This window comes from Lissotriton vulgaris, chromosome 12, assembly GCF_964263255.1.
Source record: "Lissotriton vulgaris chromosome 12, aLisVul1.2, whole genome shotgun sequence".
In the NCBI taxonomy this organism is placed as follows: Eukaryota; Metazoa; Chordata; class Amphibia; order Caudata; family Salamandridae; genus Lissotriton; species Lissotriton vulgaris.
In genome coordinates this window covers 383533611-383553916 of record NC_141700.1, presented here as the reverse complement: position 1 = coordinate 383553916, position 20306 = coordinate 383533611, and the positions used below count along the sequence as shown (strand labels likewise).

General features: G+C 50.9%; 1 protein-coding gene across 1 annotated transcript in view; it reads left to right on the top strand.

Moving 5' to 3' along the window:
* LOC147674083 (transcription initiation factor TFIID subunit 4B-like) overlaps positions 1-20306 on the top strand; it is a 1347443-nt gene that overhangs the window by 512184 nt on the left and 814953 nt on the right. Inside the window, exon 10 of the mRNA XM_086945146.1 lies at positions 3393-3559. Coding sequence (XP_086801272.1) covers positions 3393-3559 — 167 coding nt within the window. The remainder of the gene's footprint in view (positions 1-3392; positions 3560-20306) is intronic.

Sequence of the window (20306 nt, the reverse complement as noted above, 5' to 3'; positions counted from 1 at the left end):
CCCATAGTAACTTTATACACAGTTTCAGCCTAAACCACTGAATGGATTTACACCAGATTTGGTAGAAAGATAGATGTAGGCTCAGATTTGTGTTTTGGTGTAAATTCGTTCAGTCTTTTTTGAGCAATTATTGAAAAAAATACATTGTATATTTGTGGACTCGGAGACTCTGTGGATTCGGACAGATCTCAAAATGAGATTGGATTGGCTGCCACGACCTTAACCAGGAAGTGGTGGCATCTATCTTATGATTTGGTCTTAAGTTCTAAAAAAGTTTGCAAAAAAGGGGATTGGTAGGAATGTGCTGAACGCCTAGGCCTGGTGGTGGGGTCCCAGAGGATCCCGCCTGGGTCCAAAAACATTTTTTTGTTGTTGCAAATTGAGTGAGGGTCCCCACATCTGTGTCAAATTTTAAAAACAATCTATGTCTCCTGAGCAGTCTTTTTTTAAAAAGTTCCCCAGGTAGGCCAATTCCAGGCATTTAACTTTTGTAGGAGGGAGGCATGTGACCGCCAGCTGATTTTGGTCTGGGGACCCCATTCCATGGCTCTTGGCCACATTGAAAAGGGGGCAGGGACCTCCCTCCCCAGACTGTGTTTGTACCTAGAGAGCCCATCCTACGGGGCCAGGCCAAATATACAAAGGGGGAGGGGGACGCACAGCCCCCCTCCCTCGGTTGATTACAGCCCGGGGACCCCATCTCCTGGTCCATCCACATCTTTAAAGGAGAGGTGGCCATGTTGATCCCCTCTCCGAGCCATTAATAGCCCTATGGACCCCATTCCCCAGGGCTGGGTCAGTCAATGTCCCATTGAGCCCACACTCGACCCATAGCGATTTCACTTGTGTGGGCAGGGAACTCTGTGTTTGCTCTCACTTGGCGGGAGAAATTTCAAATCTCCCGCTATGCAGGAGCAAACACCAAGTCCGCTTCCAGTGCAAGTGCTGCAAGTACACTTTTAAAGTGTTTCCCTGTCTGCAGTGAAGCGGCAAGGAAGCACATGAAAATATGCTCCCATCCACAGGAAGCAGTATTCTTAGGTGCTCTCTGCAGACGGGAATAATTGCGGCTTTGGCTGGATGCCGGTATCCAGCTGGGGTTTTGGGGATGCCCCACTGTCCCCAACAAAAGTGTGATGGTTGCCCAGAGTCTGCACCAGGGTATGACCCTTTGTTGGCTGGGCAGTCGGCCCTGGGAGGGGGGCATTAGGGCCCTGGGGAATGTGTTCCCTGGGGCCAAAATCGGTCTGGGGAGATGAGCCGCATGCCGCCCTACCTCTTACCGGATGCGACTGGGCACCGAGGGATGGGATCCCCAAGTCCAAAATCGGAGATGGGAGGGGGGGCCTTGTGCTCCCTTCCCCCTTCAGATATGCGGCCAGGGGATGGGTCCCTGTGGCCAAAATCGACCCAAGGAGGCGGCTGTGTGCCCCTTTCTCCATAAATATGTTGGCAGGCCCCGAGGAGTGGGGTCCCCAGGTCCAAAAGTCACTTTGGGGGAGGGCCCTGTGCTCCCATCCCCATAAAACATGCACTGCCATCTGGGGGATGGGGTCTCCAAGGCTAAACACGGCATGGGGAAGGTTGTGCATGGACAAAAGTGGCTCAGGGAAGGGGGGCACTTGTCCCCTTTAAATATGTTTTTGTGCCCCAGGGGATGGGGTCCCCTGGATCAAAAACAGCTCAGGGAAGGGGCCAAAAGTCCCATCCCTCTAAAAAATATGTTGTGCCCCGAGGGAAGTTGTCCCTGGGTCCAAAAGCAGCCCAGGGAGTGGGACCATGTCTCCCCCCCCCCCCCAAAGAAAAGTCAGGCCCTGGAGGATGGGGCCCACTTGCCTTATTTTCCCTATTAAAATGTGTTGGGCCCCAGGAGGTGGCGTCCCTGGGACCAAAAGCGGCCAAAGAAGTGGGGGCTGCGTGTACCCTTCCTCCTAATTTTTGTTAGTTCCCCTAGGGGTTGGGGTCCCAGGGGCCATAATAAGTTTGAGGTTAGAGACAATATGGTCCCCCTCCTCTTTAAAAAGAAAAGGCCCTGGGGACCACAAGGCTAGGCCCTGTGGCCAACCACCCTTTGCGCACCTGGCTAAAGGATGAGCATGGTGTGGAGTTGGCTACCTTTGGGGTGTTTGGGCGCCAGGCCTTGCTGTCAACCTCCCACTGGACACGGGTAAAGGCTGTGCACAGCGTGTGTTTGGCTGCATGCTATGGATAGGCCGCATGTCAGACCCTTTGCCAACCCCCGCCATGTACGACCGAACGCCCTGCACAGCGTGGGGTTGGTTGCATGGGAGGGATTGGCAGCAGGCCAGGCTGCTTGGCCAACCCCCGCCATGCATGACCGAATGGCCTGCGCAGTGGGTAATTGGCTGCTGGGCCTGGCTGCAGAACATGTCATGCAGCTAACACCCTCCGGCTGTGCGCGGCAGGGGTTGGATTAACGTATGATAATTAAATATTACATTACATTTTTTTTTAAAACTAGAAATTTACTGAAAAAAAACATTTTAAAGTAACGTTATACTTAGGTAAAATGTTCAGTTCTAAACTCCTAAAACCACTGAAATTTACTGGTTATAGTTAATGATTTCAAGTAAGTATAACTCGTGCCCTAATGTAACTGTAGCTCACACACTCGCCTTGCACTACAAATTATCCTAGCTATTACATCAGTCATGACATCTTTGACATCATTGTAAATATCACTCTGTACGGCGGAGACGTGAGTTATGGATACCTTAGGCCATGAGTTATAGGTATGTGAGGTATCTAACTGGTGAATTTACCTTTGTGTTTATCTCCTATCTGATAGACTCCGGTACACAACCACTGATGCAAATGTCATAGTTTAACTATTACTGTAACCCCCTGTATCCTTTGTGTTGTAAAGCACTCTGGTGCCCTCTGGCCATGTCCGCGCTATATAAAATTGCAAAAAGGTAATATATATATTCATACCTATGGTTTAAAGTGTATAGCAAGTTCTGAAAGCTTACAACTTGGGGAATATCAACCTTTCGGCATACCTGAGCACAGGCATTAAAAATGTGTCCACATTTTGTTTATTGAATAAATGATTGCATACTAGTAAACCAGACTGATCTTAATAACTGTTTTTTGGTTATGGCCCTGCTATGTGTATTCAAGTACTTGGACCGAAAGTTTTGTTAGCCCGCGTCCGACTGCTGTTGTGTCACTTGGTGCCTAGATGCTATCTTCATCACAGCATTACGATGGTGCCTCTATATTATGGAGGCATCAAGAAAACTTGAAAATTTTATAGAACACCAATCATAGGCTTCATATTTGTGGATATATTTTAACTGTTGTATACTAATCAGTCTTTTTAAGCTGACTATATAAAAGTAAATAATCCAGTTCTGCTTTTCTCCCAGAGATGATGATATCAACGATGTTACCTCAATGGCTGGAGTAAATCTAAATGAAGAAAGTGCTCGAATCTTAGCAACAAACTCAGGTTTAGTTGGTACTAAAACACATTCCTGCAAAGAGGACAATTTCCTTGCTGCTATTCCATTACATGAGCGGATCTTAAAAATGGGTGAGACACATTTTGTATATTAATTATTTTCATACAATGTCATGGGAGAAGGAAGAGAAATTGCCAAGCCAGTGTAAATATAATACCTTTGAATTACTTTTAGTTTGCAGCCATGATATTGTGATATAAAATGAATCCACTCTCAGTTGTGTAATCGTAACCTCTTTGAGAAAGATCCAAACTTCATCTACTGCGAAAAAGCACTATGAAACCCCGCACCCAAGGGCCACTTTTATTTTCTATTGCACGTACAGCACTGCTTTTTCATCGGACTTTAGTTTGGAGTTTGCCACTTTTGTGTTATTTTCTGTCTTTACTGACAGTTTTTACACTTTAGACCAGTGGAAGATGTTCTTTTTCCTGCTTTATGGGCGAGTCTGCTAAGAATTCTCTATAATTCTCTATGCCGGGCTAAGAGCACATTTTCATTTAAAAAAAAGTCTCTATACCGAAGATCCCCAGAAGGAATGCATCTGCTCCCTATACCCAAGACCTAAAGCCCGAGACAGGAAGATCTGCAGAAGGTTGTCTGCAGAAACACTGAATGACTGGGAGGTTTGTATTTAGTCGGTAGCCCTGCTTCTTGGCATATTCATTTAATGTGTCCCATAAAAAAACATAATAGTACATTTATGGTTTAAATCTTTTATTGAAGTTTCAAAACAGGAAAGATATACCGACCGCATTTCCCCCTCGAATGGAACAAAGTCAGGCTCTTCTTGTGGGACCCGGTCAGAGATGTGTGGCAGTGGGAGTGACAACAAGTCCAGACATGTAGGGTCTTTGCAAAGGGGGGAAAATGTCAACTCCCCCCCCCCCCCCCCCCCCCCCCTTGTCCACAAAGCAAAAGAAAAGGGAAAGGGGAATCACCACGCCACTAAGGGAGAGTAGCAGCCAGACCTCAGCCCCGTGTCCTGCGCCTGCGCACTGGGTTCCTTGGCTCTTCGATCGGAGTGTCAGCTAGGCGCAATAAGCGAAAGTAGCGAGGGCAGCTCAGTTCCCCAAACTCCCCCATGAGTAGAGTCAAGAATAGTCTCCAAAGTTCCGCAAACTCCTCTCCTCTCCCTACCCTTGCCAAGGACAACTTCTCCATCCCCAGAACCATCCACAGCCGGTGCAGCCAGCCGTTATGTGGGGGAGGTTGTATTGTCCTCCAGTGTGCCAGGATGTTCTGCATGGCTGCCCCTAGCGCAATCGCTATAACCCTCCCTCTCCTAGATTTCAATGGGTACATCAGGACATTGGGGAGTCCTAACAGAATGTAAGCGGAGAATCTAGGGAGTTGGGTATCCAGATGGGAATCTGTCATCTAAGATCGAACTCCAGAATGGTTGCAAGCAGTCGCAGCTCCAAAGTAAATGTTCCAAGGTGCCAAGCCCCCCACACCCCCTCCAGCAGCGGTCACTAATGCGGGGATCCCATTGGTGTAAGCGTTCAGGTGTATGGTACCAATAGGTGGCCAGTTTGGTCAGGGTTTCGGTGAGGCCCATGTGGTAGGCCGAATGTCTGGCCCTGTGGTAGATGCCATCCCATTCTTTGTGCGCGAGTGATCTCCCCAGGTCCCATTCCCACCTGTTCCTCCCTGCGTTATGTATGTAAATGTTTGTGAGGAGGAGCTGCTGGTACAAGTCGGAAATCAGCTTCTTATCAGAGGTTCGGGTAACCAGCCATTTTTCATACGGGGTGAGGGGGCGTTGCGCGCCCGGTCTGAACTCTGGCTGCAAAGCCCTTTTCGGACCTGTAGATACGGTAGGCGGTCAGATTCCGGTATTCCATAGTCCTCCTTCACCTGCTGAAAGGAGAGGATACCGTTTAAGTTGAACATATGTCCCAGGGCCCTGCAGGATGAGCGTCTCCAGGCTACAAATGCCCTGGGGTCCTGTCCCGGTGAAAACTCGGGATTATCGAACAGCGGGGTCATCGGGGAGGGAAACGAGGTGAGCACGTGCCGGGTCGCCACCCGATCCCATACAGCCAAGACAGTGCTTGTAATCTGTGATGCGTATAGATTCGGAGGGCGCTGGCATCTGAGGAGAAACGGAACCCCCCCTGTAAGGGCCTGCCCGCCACAGCTTGGTCTTGAAAAAGCCAATTCCTGCCCGATTCCAGCTGGAACCACTCCACCAAGGTGCGGAGTTGTGTCGCTTGATAATATAAAAGTAGGTCAGGGACACCAACCCCACCGTGGGCGGGCGGAAGAATCGCAATGGCATGCTTGAAGCGTTCGCGACGACCGTTCCAGATAAAGTGCGCCAAATCCGACTGCGTCCGCTGAAGCCAGCCGGCTGGGGGGCGCAGAGGGAGAGCTTGGAACACGTAAAGAATTTGTGGGAGCAGGGTCATCTTAGTGGCTGCTATCCGCCCCAGCCAGGAGAGCGAGTGATGTTTCCATCTCCGGAGTTCGTCGTCGAGGCTTGAGCGGAGCCTAGCATAATTCACTTCCGCAGTGGCCTGGACGGTAGGGGCCAACAGAACTCCTAGATATGGGATGGTGGTGTTTGACCACTGCAAATCGAACTCGCCTTGAACCTCGACGAGTGTCTCCGGCGACAGGGAGATATTCAGGGCTTCCGATTTCTCCACGTTGATCTTAAACCCCGAGGCCAGTGCATAGGTATGGAGTTCGATAAAAAGTGCTCGGAGCAACTGCATCGGCTCCGTAAGGGAGAGAAGGATATCATCCGCGTATAAACTGATCTTATGCACGTCACCGCCAAAGGGGATGCCCTTGATGAGGAGATGTTGCCTGACTCGTTTCGCCAATGGCTCCATGTACAGGGCAAAAAGGATAGGGGAGAGAGGGCACCCCTGTCTGGTGCCCCTGCCGATGGGGAAGCGCGGGGAGGTATGGCCATTGAGACGGACCGTGGCATTGGGTCGACGATAGCAGTTCTGTATGCGGTTGCAGAGACCCTCCCCCACACCAAAGTTTTGTAGCACCAATTCCAGATAGGGCCAGTGCATCATATCGAAGGCCGTTTCGGCATCAATGGTACATATCACGCAGTCTGCCCTCGTCCGTGACCCAGCTTCGATGAGGTGTAGGTCCCGGTTGGTGTTATCGCTGGTCTGCCGTTGGGGAATGAAACCAGCTTGGTCTGGTTCCACCAGCTGCTGCATGTATGGTGCCAACCTACTCGCGAGGATGCCCGTGTAGAGCTTGAGGTCCAGGTTTAAGAGGGATATCGGCCTATAGGAACTACAGCATGTGGGGTCTCGGCCAGGTTTAGATATGACCGTTATTGCCGCCTCTAGAAGGTCCTCCAGGATGGCACCAGGTTGGCTGAAGGTATTGAAAAGGTCCCGCAGTTGCGAGGCAACCTGGTGGCAGAACGTTTTATAAAAGGCCGCCGAGTAGCCGTCTGGGCCCGGTGATTTCCCCAATTTGAGGCGAGATATCACTGAGCCCACTTCCTCCAGGCCAATGGGTCGATCGAGAAACTCCGCTTGGCCCTGTTCAGGGACGGGAGGGGCATGCCTCCCAGGTAAGCACGGCCAGTCTGGAGGTCGAGCGAGTCAGCTGCGTATAGAGATTCATAAAAGTCCCCAAAAGCCGAAGCTATGTCTACACCGTAGACGGCTAGGTTTCCCCGACTGGTCCGTATGGCTCTGGCGTTGCTTTCTTAATTTACTCGCCAATAGTTACCCGCAGCGATCAACCCCAGTATAGTATGTGTGTCGGAGGCGTAGAGCCGCATATTCTGCCACATCTTGGTCTAGGGCCGCCAGCAACTTTCTCTCCATACAGAGTTGCTGCCAGGCTCGGGCAGCCCCCGTTCGTTGGTGCATCTGCTCCAACTCAGCTACCCATTGGGTTATTTCGACTCTCTTCTGGGCTCGGTCTCTATTGTTAGCCGTGGCAATAGAGATGAACTCTCCCCGCAAGACTGCTTTGAGCGCAGCCCATTGTGTGGCCTTAGTGGTGTCAGTGTTGGCATTGTGAGTCAGAAATTGGGAGATGGCGGCTTTAATCTGCTCCACCACGGTAGGGCTCTGAAGCAAGGCATCCCGCAGGCGCCAATGTCGAGGTGGGGCAGGCACATCTGAGAAGAGAAAGGTGGTCACTATAGGGGAGTGATCCGACAGAGAGGTCGGGAGGATATCAACATCCTGCACTCGGGGCACCAGTTGTGAGGAGCAAAGAAAGTAGTCCAGCCTAGCATAGGATTTATGGGCCGCCGAGTAGTAGGTGTATGCCGTGGAGTGTAGGTGGAAGTGTCTCCATAGGTCGACCAGGCCCAGGTCTGATAGATGTGTGTGACCCACTGTGGAGAGTGATCCCAACTGCCCCGTGCGTTGGCAAGAAAGATCCGCCGTGTTATGGAATACTAAATTGAGGTCGCCCCCCAGTAACAAGTGTGGTTGAGTGTTCGCCGTGGCTGTCACTAGGGCCGTGCGCAGGAACTTTTCCTGACCTTCATTAGGTGCGTATATGGCGCCCACTAAAAGTGTCTGCCCTGCAATCAGAAAGCGGTGTATCAGCAACCTGCCCTTGATCTCTGCCTCCCTCTGTAGGACTTGACCCCTAAAGGATCTGGATACTAGGATCGCCACTCCTGTCACCTTCTTAGATGCGGTCGAGAAAAACTGCAAGGGGAAGGCCCGGGATTTAAGTCGGTGGTGATCCTTTGGCAGCAAATGTGTCTCTTGTAAGAGGCAGATGTCTGCTGTGGAGTGCTCTAGGAGGGAAAGTATCGCCCGAAGTTTGATAGGGTTATTTAGACCCCATACGTTAAGAGAGAGAATTTTCAATCGGAGCGGTGCCATAGGTGAGTGGTAGGATCTGCTCGTCTCTGAGCAAGGCGCGGGAAAGCAAAAGGAAACTCGAAAATAGGTGGACAAGGAGGATCAACCCCCCATCCCTCCCCCGCCATCTCCCCCTCCCCAACTGCAACTCCAACTGCCCACCCGGCCCAAACCAACCCCCAAGGCCCAAACCCCCCCCACCCTCCACCCACCCCCCAACACCCCAATGATTAGAGTCCATTGCCCCAGACCTGTCAGTCCACACAGGGCTGTGGTAAAGTTACTTAGTGGGGTCATGTCCAGCGGCAACCGTTGTGGCCCCCCGCCCGCAAGCCCCCATTCTATGAGCATGCTAAGGTTAATCCCCCCACAGGGTGCTAAACTCAGTTCGGTGCCGACGTTTCCTTGGCCACCTCCGCGACGGCCGTAGCTCTCTCTTGCGTGATGATGTGGGCCTTGGGCTTCGAGCGCAGCACCGGGGATCGCCTGCGGCCCACTGTTTGCCAACCTCCTCCGGGCGGCTTCTGCGAAGGTCTCACTGGCGGCGTATCCTCCTCCAGGGAAACTCCCAGTAGGGCACAGGTGTCTTTGAGTGAACGCATCTAATGGAGGGCCCCTTTCCATTTAAATATCAGTCGGAACGGATGTCCCCAGGAGTACGGGACCTTTTATTGCCGCAAAAAATCCGTCACCACCTTGAATGCTTTCCCTTTTTGTAGGGTAATGGCCGATAGGTCCTGATATAGGGCCACAGACTGACCCCGAAATTGTAGGGGTTGGGCCTGTCTGGCCTCTCGAAGAATCCTCTCTTTGAGTGGGAAGTCGGGGAGAAAGGCCAAGATGTCCGGAGGCGGGGCAGATGAGTGCCTGGGGAGCCCCACTCTATGCTCCCAGTCTATTCTGATGACGAAATTGGCGGGCTGCCCCAGAATGTCCCGGAAGAGGTCCTGCAAGTAGCCAGCGACGTCCGTCCCCTCTGCTTTCTGAGGCACCCCCCGGACCCGTATGTTGCTGCGGCGGGACCGGTTCTCTAAATCTTCTGCGTTTGCCTGCAGGTCTAGCTGTTGCTCTGTGAGTCACAGGACCTCCTGCTGGAGCTGTTCGACCTCGTTGCTCCTCGTCTGATCAGCCTCCTCCATGGCCACGACACGCTCCCCCAGGCCTTCCACGTCCCTCCTGAGTTCCCTGACCTCCCCGGCCACCTCCTGCTTTAGGGACTTGAAATCGTCCCTGAGAGAGTTAAATAAGGATTCCAGAAAGGAGTGATGGGCACATGGTCCTCGGAGGGTGTTGGTTGAGCTTTCGTGGCCTCAGGCGAGGATGACCCTTTGTCTGCCTTGGGTTGTGTCTTTGCCAGCATTTCCGGGAGTGTCTGGTTCCCTTTTTTCCCCCTGAGGCCTGCCATTTTGCGTCTAGCTCCTTGTCCAATGCCACGGGGGTGGGGGTGGGGGAGCGGCCAGGGATCCCGAGGACCTCTGATGGAGTCTATGGTCCCCGGGCTCGCCGTCGGGCAGCGCTGCTGCGAGTGCCAACACGGTTGAGAGGCCGGAGCTCCTCCGCCGCAGCCCCCCAGGCTGTCAAGGGGCAGCGGGTCGCCACTCCAGGAATCCCTCGCTTCTCGCCCCGTTCCCCCGCTGCCCACCGGCTGAAGGGCGGCAGTGGTCAGACAGGCTCAGATGGAGACTCTGCTCCCAAGGTCCGGGTCGGGGAGGCCCGCGGTGGGTCCAGGGTGTGCACCGGAGCAGTCTGCCACCACTCCACGAATCAGTTCTCAACGCGGGTCCCCAAGCGTTCCCTCGGTGCCTTGCTGTGTGCAGGGCGGGCAGTGGACGGGGCCTCAGTGATTGTCGGCGCCACCGGAGAGCGTGTAGGCCCAGCTGATCCCAACGCCGGGGGCTCGATTATGCCCCCAGAGCTTCCTCCCTAAGTATCCCTTCGTCGGTCTCCTCACCTCTGTCCGCCGGTCTGCCGCAACTCGGCTCTCTCGGGTTCGCCAAGGCCTCGCGTAGTCCTGGCTCCGACCCGGGCTTGCTGGAGGGCGTGCGTCTCCGGTGCTGTGGAGAGCTGGGCCTGGGACCATGGCTGCTGCACCCCCTGGCTGGTCCCACCACACGCCGCAGGTTGTACTGTGGTCTCTTCTAGGGCCGCCCCGGGCCCCGCGTCGCACTCCCTCCCGTCCCGATAGTAGCATAGTCCCGAAGCCGGGGCCTCGAGTTTCGCGACTCCCGGCAGGCTCCATATCACGCCAGCGGGAGATTCGCGATGAAGAGGATGTGCTCTGGACACCGTCTCCGCACTCGGGAGGCCCGGGGCCGGGGCCTCAATTTTCGCGCCTCCCGGCCCGCTTCGCCGCCCACTGCCGGGACTGTCGCCTCGACGATGTCCTGTGCCCAGCGCCGGCCCCGGATCCAGAGCCAAGACCGGCAGGGCAGCGGCACGGGCCTCGCAAGCGGCAGGAGGGCCCCGTCAGTAGTTGGAGGCCGAGGTAGGGCAGGTCTCCTCACCGAGACGGCCACCATTTCCATATTTGCGGACCAGCAGACTTGCGTCATCAAAGTAGTCCGGGGGCCACGCCGGTCCAGCAACACCCCTCCGGGGGTAACAGCTGATTGTCCTCACTGGGCAGCCAAGGTAAGTGGGGCTCGGGGGGGGTCAGGGTGCACTATAAAGGGCTTTGGGAGAGATCGGGCAGGGAGCCACTGGACCAGCGTCCGATCAGGTCGCCATCTTGGCCACACCCCCTAGGAGTACATTTAGAAGGTCTCAATGAATGTTAAGTGGAAGATATCAGCTTGCGTAGGTAGGTCATTACAGTGCTCATGGAAACCACTCCATTGGACCATTTCTGGATGAACGGAAGCTTTTTATAGTTCTTATGAAGGTTATCAAAAACTTGGGGGAGGGGAAGATTTTTAGTAGAAGTGTTTTGGTCTAACTGGTTCCATGTTTTCTTAACTCCTCACATGCGGGAGTCAAGGCATTTTGTAGCATCTGAAGCTGGAGTGTCAGATTGAGCCAGAAAGGTTCCCCAAGAAACCAGGTCTTTGAAAGCAAATGCAGCTCAGCATTTAAATGAAAAGTGTTTATTAACACGTGCGTGGGGTCTCATGTGGTGCTGTTTAATCATTCTGGACTAAAAGAATATAATATGCGAAAGCTGTTAGCATGACAAGCTTGAGCAAAAGCAAGGTTTTTTACTAGCATAGCGAAGGAGGCTGAACTTACACAACTCAACAGACCACTGGAGATTTTGCTAAGGCAGCAGGTAAAACGGATAAGTGTGAACATATGCACAGGTTATATTTATTTTCATATAGAAGAAGTAAGAGGTTGAAAGAGTTTAACACTGAAAAGAGGGGACTCAAGAGATAGCAGTTAAGAGTAGCTTAGCATTTACATCAGGAAAAGATTAATCAGATGGGGTTTCCGAAGCTCTTGCTAGTGTAGATGCAGAATTAGTTCCTGATTTAGTGTGAGATGCATTTGAGAGGATTGACTCCGCTATAGATTTGGGATATGCTATATCTAATACAGATATACCCGAGTTGACGAAGAATAAAGAAGGGGGGTATTATAAGTAGTAGTAATGATTAACAATTAGAATCAGTCTGTTATATCTGTGGCAAAGAACCACTTGACTCTTCCAAATGTAGACCTAAGTGATAAATCAAATTATCTGAAAGAGAGAGTAATGGATTCCTCACCTTAGAATTATCCAGTGAATTTTTCCTCAGTAGTACCCCTTCGTGCGGTAGGTGGCGTTGGTCGACTCCACGTTCGTCGTGGTTGCCGGAATGACATTGCAGTATCTGCCTGCTCGCTGACGTCAGTTCTTTATTTTTCAGTGCCAGCCAGCGCAGATCAGGAGAGAGCGGTACCTCGTGCCACTTTTTGACTCTTTTTACGACTTTTTGTCGACCTCTTTTCAAGTTGTTCGACTCTTGGTGCACGTAGGGATGTCCCGACCTCGAACCGCCTTCAAGGTTTGCGAATCCTGTCGCAAATTAATGTTGGTTACAGACCCGCACCACGTTTGCATTTGGTGTTTGGATCGCGACCACGATCCGAAGTCGTGCTTTGACTGCCGGGCCATGAGCCCGAAGTCTTTGCGGGAGCGGTCCCGAAAGCTTCCTGAGGCCTGGCTGTCCTCTCTGCGCTGTTAGAGGTCCTGGTCGAGAGGGAGGTCACGGGACTGGTTGCGGAGCCATCACCCCCACCACTCCTCGTCTTTGTAAGTCAAAGCACAAGAAGGAAGCGAAGAAGCACCATCGCTCTTCGCGTTCTCCCCTTCCTTTGGCCGACCCGACGCAGGAAGTAGAAGGTAGCTGTCTGGTTCTGTCGACTCCTGCCTTCCCAGGAGCCGGAGCGACCTATGCCCAACTTCGTTTCTTTTATGAAGCCCTCCATTCCATCTTTGGGCAGCCCGACTCCGCCGGTGCGCCTACGGGCCCCGCAGACTCAGCTGGGGGCTCTAGGCCTTCGATGCCAGCGGCTTTGGCTCGGGCGCCACAGGGCCCCCAGGGATCCAGGCCTGGATCCGGAGTGGCGCCGGTCCACCTTGTGACACCTTCTCCGGCACCGAATCCAGTGGTGACACCGCCGCCCCCTCCAACACCGGGTGTGTGGACCCTTTGCCAGAACAGTTAAAGGAACCGGACTGTAGAGAGGAGTTGGGTGAGGCCAGTGGTCTGGACACCTCCCCAGATCTTGGCATGCTATCTCCTCCTACCGTGGCTACGGAAGAGGGTGCATCTTACCCAGTAGTGTTGCATAGGGGGTCTGAACCTTAAGTTTCCTACAGTGGCGGTCAGGACTAACCTCCTGAACGAGGTGCTTCAGCCGGCAGCAGCTTCTCCGGAGCCCCTACTGCCGTTCAATGAGGCCCTTACTTAACGCCACCTCCTAGCCCCGGTCGGCCCCATTTTCCTCTCCCAACACCCCACCCCTGAGAGCTTTGTGGTCCAAGCCTCAACTTTAAAGGGCGCATTGCTTACTGCACCACCTGATAGGAAATCCAAGAAGCTGGACCATCTTGGGAAGAAAATGTTTTCTTCCTCCAGCTTAGGACTGTTGCCAGTGAACACCGCATATCTCTTGGGCCGTTACTCCCACTTTGTGTGGTACTACTCCCACTCTGTGTGGGACACGGTTGCACAGGTGCTGCCAAAGTACCCGGAGAAGGCCTGGGCCGTCCTCTCCTGTGCAGTGGCTGAAGGGAGAGATGCAGTAAAGTTAGCCATCCGATGTGGGCTGGACACCGCCGACTCCCTAGGCAGGACTATTTCAACGTCGGCAGCCATTAGATGCTGCGCCTGTCTAATGTCCACTGGCTTTTCAGGTGATGTCCAAGCTACACTTTTGGACATGCCCTTTGATGGCCGTCACCTGTTCGGCGACAAGCAGACAATGCGCTCAAGCGCTTTAAAGACTCCAGGGCTACGGCCAGATCCTTGGGCTTCGCATCCACCTTGCGCCCAACGCATTCTTCTTTTCGCCCCTTTTGTGGCTACGGAAAGGGTGCCCCACCACGTTCTGCCAAGAGCAACAGACCTGCGCAAGCTGTCCAGCCTCTGCGTGGCCGGGGACGTTGGACTCACCGTCGTGGGTCTTGGGGCCAGCAGGCAGGCAGGCCAGTCCACAAGCGCCCCCTCTGCAGCAGCCTCCAAGCCCTCCTAGTCTGACCTTTCAGGGCCACCAACTGCCTTTGGGCAGCAGGATTCCCCATCACCTCCCCCGCTGGCTCAACATCACGTTGAACATGTGGGTATTGCAGATAGCCCAAAAGGGCTACTCCCTATCCTTCAAGACAACCCCTCCATCCATGCCACCTCAATTCCATTGCATGTCGGAGGAACACCTGGCCCTTCTCCAACAGGAAGTTACAGCCCTCTTGGCCAAGGGAGCCATCGAGCTAGTTCCTGCCCCAGAAGTAGGTCATGGTGGTTGTTTCCACTACTTTCTGGTGCACACGAAGGACAAGGACTTACGTTCTATCTTGGATCTCAGGAACGTCAACTGCTTCCTCTGGCAGGAGAAGCTCAAAATGTTGACACTGGCTCAGGTCCTGTCTGCCCTGGAGACTGGATGGTAGTGTTGGATTTGCAGGACGCTTATTTTCACATCCTTGTCCTGTCGACCTACGGTTCACGGTAGGCCACGAGCACTTTCATTTTACCATGCTCCCCTTTGGCCCTACCAGCGCACCTCGGTGTTGACGAAGGTGATGGCAGTAGTCGCAGCTCATCTGCGCAGAACAGGGGTTCCAGTCTTCCCCTATCTAGATGACTGGCTATTGAGGGCGGCCTCACCCCAGGCTGTTGTCTCCCACCTCCAGACTATGGCAGACCTCCTACACTCGAAGGGGTTCACTTTGAACGTGCTGAAGTCACACCTGACCTCTCAGAAGCTCCTTTTTATTGGAGCAGTTCTGGACACGATGCAGTTTCGGATCTATCCTCCTGAGCAACGAGTCTGAGATATTCAGGCTATGATTCCTATCTTTCAGCCTTTATCCCGGGTTTCGGTCATCACATGGCCATCGATCCTCCGATCCTAATGCCTCTTCGGGAGGATCTTCTGTCACAGCAGCAAGGGACGGTCCTCCACCCAAACCTGTCCAGTCTCCACCTCCTTGTGTGGATATTGAGCAGCGACAGTTGACAGCCTTTAACCTTCTTCCCGAAGTCTGTGATGTTATCTTGGCAGCCAGGTGTCCCTCCTCCAAAACGGTATATGCCTGCAGATCGAACAAATTTGTGGCATGGTGCACAGTAAAGGCTGTAGATCCCCTTTCTGCTCCTTTTTCTGAGGTTCTCTTGTTCCTCCTTTCTTTGGCCCAGCAGGGCTCTGCTCTGGGCACTCTTAAGGGCTATCTCTCAACCATTTCAGCCTTTCATAGGCTTCCTGGATCAGCCTTATCTTTTCAAGTCCCCTGTTGTAAAACGCTACCTTAAGGGCATTACTCATCTTTTTCCGCATGTTCCCTTTGTAAAGCCTCAGTAGGACTTGAACTTGGTTCTTACTTACCTCATGTGCGCTCCCTTTGAGCCGCTTCATAACTGTCCTCTCAGACTTCTTACTCTAAAGACTGCTTTTCTGGTTGCCATCACCTCTGCTCGCAGGGTAAATGACCTACAAGCTTTCTTCAAAGACTCCTTTTATGGCTGTTTATCCGGACAAGATCGTCCTCAGAACCAGACCTTCCTTTCTTCCCCCAAGGTGGTTACTTCTTTCCACATTGGTAAAACAATCACTTTGCCCACCTTCTTCGGCCTCCGCATCATTGTATGGAGGAAGAGAGGCTCCATGGTCTGGATCCAAAACCTGCGTTTTCCTTTTATTTGGATCACACCAAGCAATTCCGGGTGATTGACCAGCTCTTTTTTGGCTACTTGGGTGCCAAAGAAGGTCGGACCATGCACAAAATGACCATCTCCAGGTGGGTCGTTTTGCGCATCAAATCTTGCTACTTTTTGGCAAAGAAGGAGCCTCCAGTGGGACTGTGCGCCCATTCTACCAGGGCGACAGCAGCTATCATTGCTTTGGAACGGGGAGTCCCCCTCAATGTCATCTGTCAGGCAGCTACGTGGGCATCTCTGCACACGTTCACAAAACACTACTGCTTGGACAGCCAAGTCCATAGAGACAGCTTCTTTGGCCTTTCTGTTCTCCAGGACTTTCTGGTGTGAACTTGGTTCGAAAAACCATCTCCGGGGTTGGTATTGCTGGGATATCTATCCTAAGGTAAGCAATCTATAACTAATTGTCTCTTTCAGATGAACAAGTTACTCACTTTCGGTAACAATATATCTGTAGGAGACATAGATTAGTTATAGAATCCTTACTGCCCCACACATCCTCCCTGTTTTTAAACTGACTTCTAGGTTAGGGAATTGTTTTCAGTGCCCTAGTTTTGTGCACCAGTGGTCAGTGTCTTTCTTGGCTCTGCGCTTCTGGCGTGGAATGTCGTGTAAAGAACTGACGTCAGCGCGTGAGGGCGGCCTCTAAGTAGCTACCACGACGTCATCCCGGCGACCATGATGCCAATGACGAACGCAGAGCGGACCGACGCCACCTTTCGACGCGCAAGGGTACTGCTGACTAAAAATTCTCTGAATCCAGTCTGACACCTGGGGGTAATTCCAAGGTAAGGAATCTATAACTAATCTATGTCTTTTACAGATATATCGTTACCAAAGGTAAGTAACTTGTTCTTCAACTGAATTTCTGTTCAGAGGCCCCTCGCCAATTTCCTTCATCTCTTCAAGCGCAATTAAACAGATACAGAAGTGTCAATGTGCAAAAATACACCATTCATAAAAAGTTATGTACTGCAAAAGTGCACTGTGCAAAAATGCCAAAGTGTAACCTGCCTAAAGTGTAACAACATGTGAAGGCAGTATACCGTCTAAAGTGCTAATTATGCCCAAATCCCCTTGAGGGGTGATGCCTGTCTTCTCCCCAGGGGGTAGGGGCCACTGCCCCTATCAGTGCCATGGAACTGCACAGGCATTTACCAGGGGAGGAGCTGCCCTATCGCTCCGTCACCCCCCACACCCCCCAAAAGAATGAATATATATATATATATATATATATATTTGCCACAATGTGATCCTGCAGTCCACGAGTGTGCTCAGCAGTGTGTGCTCAGCCCAGGGGTCGGATCCTGACCCAAAACGTAATTTTGTAACACAAAAGAGGCGGCACAACCGGATTTTTCAACGGAAGCCTTTTAATCAGCGCTTCACCCCACCGACGCGTTTCAGCCACACAAGGCAAAGTCCTTCTACTATTTCCATGTAAAGTCCTCACTAGTGATTGGAGTTCTCACTGGTGTTGTTAATGCAGATGCGGTGTTAAATACATAGGCAGCACCACATGTATGTTGAAAAAAAGAATCCTGGAGCATATCAGGGCAGTAAAAAACTAAAACATGTTGTATGCAACTGCAAAACACATAAGTGCATGTCAGAATGGAGACTGGAGAGCAATGACATTCTATGGTTTGAAAATGCTAACGAAAATGGAAAGAGGAGGTGACACGGTCCGCAAACTGAGACAAATCGAGTCCCGCCTCATCATCCGACCACGCACAAAAATTCCGAGAGGGATGAACTTTGGGGAGGACCTGCATATACATCTAGAGTGACTGTAACAACACCGGTGAGAACTCCAATCACTAGGGTACTATACCCGAAACAACAATCCAAGGCAATATGGAACTATTCCAGTACCAACAAGAACTAAAAACTGTTGCCCATGTAAATATAACATGTGAAATAATGTACTAAGACATTGTTAATGTTTGAATCACACCAGCCTTTCTTTTCTTTTAATTTTAATTGATAATTTGTTCCAAACTACGTATCCCATAATGCCACCTAGGGCTAACATGGGCTAGTATTTAAATGGAAATAGTAGAAGGACTTACTGACCGTGACCAAAGCCTTGTGTGGCTGAAACGCATCGGTGGGGTGATGCGCTGATTAGATTAAAAGGCTTCAGTTGAAAAATCCGGTTGTGCCGCCTCTTTTGTGTTATATATATATATATATATATATATATATATATATATATATATATATATATATATATATATATATTGTATCTCATGGGGAAATGTAGTATAATGCAAAGGCCTTCTGGCTTAGCAACAGTGAGCCCAGGATCTTCTCATAATGTGACTCTATTGAAACATAGTCTGTCTGCTACTCCGCTACTCTTAACCTGCTGATGAGTTATGTAACAACTTCAGAAAGACTTGAGCTTGCTTAACAGGTGAAGACCTGAAAGCTACTCTTATACAGATCATGAGAAGAGCCGAAGGGAAACTCTTCTAGAGAGTCAATAGCCTTGATCAATAGCTCTCATTTTATTTGTTAGTCTGAGAAGTTCACCAAAGCTGGTAGTAGGTATTTTGGTTGTGGAATATGAATTTGACCTCGGACTAGGCCTGGACAGAGTTCAAGTGACCAAAGAAAAGAACTCTACTGCCCTATGTGGAGTTCTGCAAGCAGCGGAGTGCATTATGGCGTGCCGTTCACGCTGCTTTTTTAGCGCTGGGTGTTTGTCCCGCGCAGAAACATCAGCGCGAACCGCGCCATGTGCAGCACAAGAGGGTACTGCTTCTTTCTGCTGCTCGAGTAGATGTTCTGCTCCAGCACCACCTTCCTCAACGTGAAAGGAAGGTTTCTCAAAGCGAGTGGCAGCGGCTACCTGCACTACCGCGTTGAGAAATTTCGTCGGGGGGTACTCTGGAGTAAGATTTTCCTAGCTTGCGCTTGCCAACTTAATGTTGGCGAGCACGAGAAAACTCTGCTCCGCTACACAGAGTGAAGTTTTACACAACTGCGCGTGCTACGCTGAGTGGGAAATACTCCACAAGTGGAATTTCACACTCCTGTCTAGATGCACTCTCATAATCACAGGATCTGCAGTGAAGTTGAGAATAATGTACTTTTGTATTATTCTTTAAATTTATGGAATCGTCCCACGCAGTCTTTCTGCATTTCCAGAATCCCAATGAACCTTAATTTGGAACGGCATGAATGATTTTCCATTTCTTATAGCTTTTTCTTAAAAACATGATTTTTTTTGCTCGTAATTTTCAGAATTTTTCTGAAACTTCCCTTGTTGATCCTCAAGGTCTGAGATACTCCATTCTGCCTCACAAAGTCTTTGTGTAGTGAGTGAGAGTTTATCCTCTATGCCAGATACCCGAGTTTGCTGAGCTGACAATTTCTCATCCTGTGAGGTCTTAAATGCTCTAATCTCTTGAAATGTTGTCTCAAACATATGAAAAGGTGGCGGTGGAGTTCTTATGGTGTTTTTAAGGAGCTCCAAAGAGGCTGCGGACTTCTGAAAGCAAATGGAATTCATTGATGTCTCAGTGTACATTAGCCTGGTCTGATGTATTGGGTTCTGCAAAGGCAGCTCGCTATGTGCATCAGTAATTCCTGCAAACAGGGAAGTAGTGTTATCAGGCAAATTATGTACTGTCCCCAGGCCCATATCTTTATCTTTGTTCCAAAGTTCTTTACCTTGAAGCTTTTCAAAAATAGGATATGCTCTGCTTTTCTCTAGTACTCCTGTCTGAATATCTTGAGACCCCTGTCCTTCTACTTGACCTGGGGCTTGGCCTCTCTCCTCTGTGCTCCTTGTTGACTGTCAATTTTCCTGAATTATGGTTATTACACTATCAATGGAGCCTGGAATAGATTCCATAGAAGAGCTGGACCTGGGGGAATAATCCTGACTGGTCAACTCTGTAAAGTGTCCCAGAAAAACTTTAGGTAGTCATAGACTTGGCTATGGTGTTCAAACAAGCTTCCACGTGACCAGGCAAACTAGACCATCTTCAAGAATCTTTACTTAGAGCAGCCTGCTTATTTTTCCGGAAAAGAATTGCGCGGGGTGGGCAGTTTCGTTCTTTGCTATACTGCACTATGGAGGTGTCAGCATCCACACACTCCGCCCTATCTTTATATTGCTGCTGTGAGGCCGGTATTGCAAGAAAATCCCTTAAAAAAAAAACACAAATGTTTCTACAGTACAGAGTGTCAAGCCAGCATCCATCCGCAACTCGTCTCGTGGATTCTGCAACTTTGCCTGCACTGGAATCCCTCACTGGTGAATCATCGCCATAATTGTAGCTGCTGGCACAGTGTCTACCACCAGGTAACAGACTTGGTAGATGATCCTCGTCTAGATGAGTCCAAGACTCTCAGCCTGTTACTTGCTCAAATCATTGAGCCCTCTTGGCGGGTGTTGCGGCCATTGGTAATCTGCTGTGTCTCTCAACCCACCTTCCGCAAAGCCATGGAATGGGAGAAGCCACTCTCACTGGTTTTAGCCATGGCTGACTGACGCAGGCGCTAACATCCTCTCAAGTTTGAAAATATCTTCAAAGACTTGGTGAAAATGTATGCTTAGTATGAAGTAATTAAATAGGTTATCACTTGTCCCTGTAATTCTACGCCTTTTTAATGTAGCACTTGATTAG